This window comes from Halyomorpha halys, unplaced genomic scaffold, assembly GCF_000696795.3.
Source record: "Halyomorpha halys isolate HHAL.00 unplaced genomic scaffold, Hhal_1.1 Scaffold928.1, whole genome shotgun sequence".
Lineage (NCBI taxonomy): Eukaryota > Metazoa > Arthropoda > Insecta > Hemiptera > Pentatomidae > Halyomorpha > Halyomorpha halys.
In genome coordinates this window covers 326,006-331,425 of record NW_027116508.1, presented here as the reverse complement: position 1 = coordinate 331,425, position 5,420 = coordinate 326,006, and the positions used below count along the sequence as shown (strand labels likewise).

General features: G+C 32.9%; 1 protein-coding gene across 5 annotated transcripts in view; it reads left to right on the top strand.

Annotated features, from left to right (window-relative positions):
• Positions 1 to 5,420, top strand: part of AdamTS-A (ADAM metallopeptidase with thrombospondin type 1 motif A) — a 500,044-nt gene that overhangs the window by 319,453 nt on the left and 175,171 nt on the right. For all 5 annotated transcript variants that reach the window (XM_014430963.2, XM_014430964.2, XM_014430962.2 and 2 more), the window contains exon 2: positions 674 to 808. In XM_014430963.2, the coding sequence (XP_014286449.1) occupies positions 674 to 808 (135 nt within the window). The remainder of the gene's footprint in view (positions 1 to 673; positions 809 to 5,420) is intronic.

Here is a 5,420-nt window from a genome sequence, read left to right as displayed (position 1 = left end):
TATATATATATCGAATGCGACATAAGTATGACATTGGAATAATGGAAATTGGAAATTGATTTAGCTGGCGTGAAGCACACCTGAACTCCCAAACTTACCGACCCAACCCTCTCTGTGATCTATAAATGTCATGGGTCTTTAATTTAGTAGTTTCGGCATTCATCCTCAATGGATTTGGATTCGTTCCACAGTAGTAAAATTATATATATTTATTGTACAAATGTCATGAACTATTTAATATGATACAATTAGAAGATTCCAAATATCTGAAATACCGGCAAACAATTCGTCAGTCATCATTTTACCAATTGAGGCATAGTCGGAACAGTCACTTGAAATCTAAGCATAATAACAGTAGTTCATCTTACTTTTAAAAAAAGACACGTCAACAATGATAGAGATGGTATATTTAATACTAAAAGATATTCAAAATCATATCTATTATTTGTGTTTATGTGATATGGTTTCTCTTTTGATGGTGCCTGAACTGATGAAAAGAGTTGCCTGGCATGTTGCTTATAAAACTCGTGATTCTCTATACCGGTATATTATAATAGAGAATCACGAGTTTTTATTTGTGTTGGATTGAAGAGTATCCTAAAAATTAATTTACATTATTAATGTATATTATGTTATTATATTAATAAAAAATTCGCTTTTTCTATTTTTGCAGGTGATGGCAAGAAGGACGTGCCAGTGACTCCTGCGGCTAGCCAGATGTCTGAGTATGTTAGGCCCATCAAAGTCTGGCCGCCGCTTCCAGAAAGTACCCAGCAGCCAACCGATCAACCACCGCCCGATCCTGATGGTAATTTAATTTATAATATTGCAACCGTTGTATAATAATAAAATGTAGAGTATTATAATGGTGAGTATTACAAGTTAAGTATTATAAATTAACGACCTTCTACTCCTATATCTTATACGTCATGATAAATCCATGGGGAGGATAAAACTAGACACTCCGTGCTGTTTTAGGGCCAGTTGCACCAATATTCGATAGAACTAAGGTTTGCCCAAATGTTTACTAAAACTCTGGTAACTTACCAACCTGTTGTATTTAATCTGTATTTACCGTATAACCTGTAATTACTAGGTTACAAAGGCATCCATGTCGCTAATGTTAGAAATTATCAGTTCAATTAAATTTTAAATTGATTCAACAGCCACTTTTGAAGTTGAGATCGTTGAAAAAATTCTTCATCCGACCACTGAAAATAATTATTTGGTCGGGGACAATTTTTTTTCATTACTTCCTGAGCAATTGATTTTTTTCTTCGTCGTCTGTCAAATCGTTTATTGCCCATTTTATTGAACTTGGAAAGAAACGGAATAAAACAATACACTATCGTTAGATAACAGATCCAATTGGAAATATAAAAGATTCCTTTAAATTATTACCTACTTAAAAGTAGATTTGCTCTAAATCTCAGTTTAATCGACTATCATTAGGCGTGTAAGCTTACTGCCTGATTTGAAGGTTAACTTTTCTTGTGCAGCGGATAATTATTATTTTTACCCGAGATTAAAGAAATCGCAGTTTAACCTGTGACGGTGCTTTAATCTCAGTCCTCGCACTCATTCACTTGGCACTTTGTTCTCACGTAATAACATTTATGAATAAAAGTTAATAAAGGAATACTTTCCTTTTAAATTTCTTCGCCATTCTAACTGACAATTTAAGTCTTAATTTCTTTTTTCAATTAACTAAATAGTTTTCGGAAGAAGTTTCAGAAAAATTCATTTATTCAAATTATTCATTTATTTGTCCTTAATTACAAATAAGCTAAATTTACGACTAGCCTTGTGTCTGTTACATCTGTGCGTTTTTCAATTTTTAATAATTGAATATCTAAACTTATCAATTCGACGTTAGTACTTTAAAAAAAAATGAATTTTCAGGCATGGCAGCATTAATTTTGTCACCGAGAAATGTTAGTGCTATTTCCTCACAAATGAACCGACAAAGACCGGAGACAAGACATGTGCTTATAAAAATAATTCTATACATTTTGTTTGGATACATCATTAAAATTGAAATTAGATGTATGGATTGAAGTTACAGTATAAAGCGGATTGGAGACGATATTCAACAAATTTTCTTCCTTAATAATCGTTGCGTAACCATAATAAAAAATGGAATAAATTTAGCTATGGTAATCCTTTTATATACCTCAAACTACGTTATTATGGTAAAACTATTTAAATTAAAAAACTAAGACAATTAAAAATTGTCTTGTCATCTTATGTAACATGTAAAGACATTCTAAAAGTAGTTTTAGAAACATTATGAATGCGATTTGAATCAAATGAATTGTCAAGCCGTTGATTCATTGAATGAAGACGTCTGTGAAGGAGACATTGAAGAAATCGTATTCTATATCTGTCGCCGATGGATTAATTTCGATTGGCTTGTAGCTGTCGACACATTTGAATTGCATTCTTGCTTTCATTTAAACTTCATCTTCTGTGAATGTAGCTTATATAACCGAACAAACAGAGTTAATTGCTCAAACGAGTGACGAAATTTTATGTGAGCAAGGACAGAATCGACTTGATTTGTTTTTTTATTATCACATATGGTGTGCGACGTATTTTTACTTCCCTTAGCAGCTAGGTAAGGAGAGTATTGTAAACGTGTCTATGCTATTCTACACTCTGGGTTGTTTTGTTTTGTAGGTTTTCGGGCACCGATTCAGGTATCGAGCATCGAGCATCTTGTACACAATGACTTATGTGCAACGACCTAATTTAATTTCCTGTAAGAATAATACGTCGTCATAATCGAGGTATTAATTTAGTGAGAATTCATTATCACGAGGGTCATTATATAGAAAACTATAATTATATAAAAATTGTATTAATCCAAAACTATAAAGTTTCGAAGTGATACATTACTTTTTATTCTCCTCATGAAAATAATAGGGAAACATTATTTTTTTATTTTATTTCTTTTTAACTTAAATTTGAAGAAACCGTCTACTGTCCACTAGTTTAATTATACATATCCACCTATCCTAACTTTTATAGTTTTAATAGGAATTTCGCCAAGTCCTTACATTGGCATGCGTATGGTATAAAGTTTTAGAGTATTGTTAATTTATAACGGGAGACCCTCTTCCCCGTTATAAAATTAACAATTAACAGCACACTTTACTCTGAAATTTTCAATGGGATTCTATAATTTTGTAACAGATCCTGATCGTAAGTAAAATTTTCAGACAGATCATATTGTGCACTTTCTTGATGCGATGAGTTTTAAAGGCATTGTTCCCAAAAATTTACAGAAAAATTACTCAGATATTAAGCTCTATAATTCAAAATATTTTAGCGGTTAAGGGTGTGAATTAAGTGGAACACCTTGTTTAACTGTTCGTACTATACTTATTTGAACCTGAAATGTTAAAACTAAATTTGTTTTTATTGTATATGAAAGTTATTAATTATTCACAAGAGGATTTGCCTTTTTAATTGTTTCAAGCGCAAGAGGCACATTCATTAAAACAGGTTGGCAAGTGAGCTTGGCTATTTCCGAGAAAAGCATACACCGGGTGCAGCTGGAAGGAGTTTGCTGGGTAAATCCAGTCATAAAATTCCCCCATGAACTCATTGACATTAATCGGGGAATTTATAAGGCCGGCGGGACTGAATCATTGATCAATATTTCTGCCTCTGCCTTGTAAATTTTTCCGTACAGGTCAATAAGTGTTCTTATTTTTATTTCTTGAATCCTTACTTCAGACGCATACGACCGTCCTTTCTATTACAGTAGCCATAAAGCCACAAATGGGATTTTATTGCTCTGAATAACTTAAGGAATTATCTCAGGTCATTTCCTTTAAGTATCTATTCTACCAGCAGGTATGGTGTTCGAAATTGATAAATAAAACTTTATTTCCAGAATTCTATTACTCAATGCATTATTCACATATACATTTTTAAAAAAATGTCTTAATAATATGTCCACTGCGAACCATTGCCACATTATTATGGAAACATTTATGATTATATAAGTTTCGTGTTGTATATTTATGGTGATCATCCGGAGTTAGTATGGCTAATAGGTTAGCTCTATTCGTTTGTCACCCATGAAACATATTAGCATTAAATTATCATATATTTTTCTCATTTTTTTCGATAAAAACAGTCCAATAAGTTCGAAATTGAGCTATTTTTCTGCTTAATTTGCGATTTGTATATCGTTATGATATATTTGATGTTTGAACGCCAGGCAAAGTGTTTACAGGCGAAAGGGTGGTTGGTTACCCTTTAAAGGCTTATTTATGTGTGCTATTATTCTATTAGTATGTGAACCGTGCAAGATAGCGGTAGCAGCGTGGCAACAAGCCTGTCTACCAACCTTAAAGTTGAGAGTTCGAATCCGGCCGCATGTGGTATTTTTACAAGCATAAAATTATACACAACTCACTCATAGTCTCCCCCGGGCATTTGTAAGGCCCGTTAGCCAATGTGTGGCACTCACAAAAAATAGGTGTGGGAGTAACGAACCAACCCTCGAAAAAACCACGTCAAGTAACGTGCGATGTATTTCCTAATACAGCTCGCGCGAGGACTTGGACCTCCATGGTTTCTCGCCCATATAATAACAATAATAGTAATAATCATTCTATTAGAATGTGAAACGTTTCCTGGTACGTATGTGAGGGACGGTGCCTTTTAAGGGTTTAAAAAATATTGAGTAAAATATTCGGATTAAAGGATAGGTTAGCCGGAGAATTTAGAAGACTACACAACGCCATATAAGGCTGTTGGGCCTAATAGCTAACGGGATCCTAAAATTTTAATTAATGCAGAAACGATGGGTAAACCTTTTTGAAGTAGACCAAATCGTAGGTGAGAAGACCGCGTCAAGACTATAATTCATTGGCGATACTCAAAAGATTCTCACTCTATCACCTAACAATTCGACTGAGGCTGTCGATCAGTGTTCTTCGATTCAATATAAAACGTTTTTTTTTTTCAATACTGATTGACCGTGTGTATCAATAAATGGAATTTGGTCCGGATGTGGTCAAATAAAACTCAAATAGTAAATTGGTGTACTATTTTATTAGAGCCAACTTTTCGCCCCACGTTGCAGAGCTTCGTTAGGCCTGTTTTGATTTCCGTCAATGAATGAATAGTGCGGGTAAGAACAATCTTTTATTCCTAGATCTTCACAGACCTGTGGCTGAAACTTTTCTCCCGAATGTGTAAGTTTTCCCTTTAATATTTAAAGAATAATATTCTTAAATTAATATTTAAAGAATAATATTCTTAAATTAATATTTAAAGAATAATATTCTTAAATTAATATTTAAAGAATAATATTCTTAAATTAATATTTAAGAATATGTAAAGCCTTATTGGGTAATATTTTTATCCTTTTAATATGATTGTTATCATTATTTACGAATTAA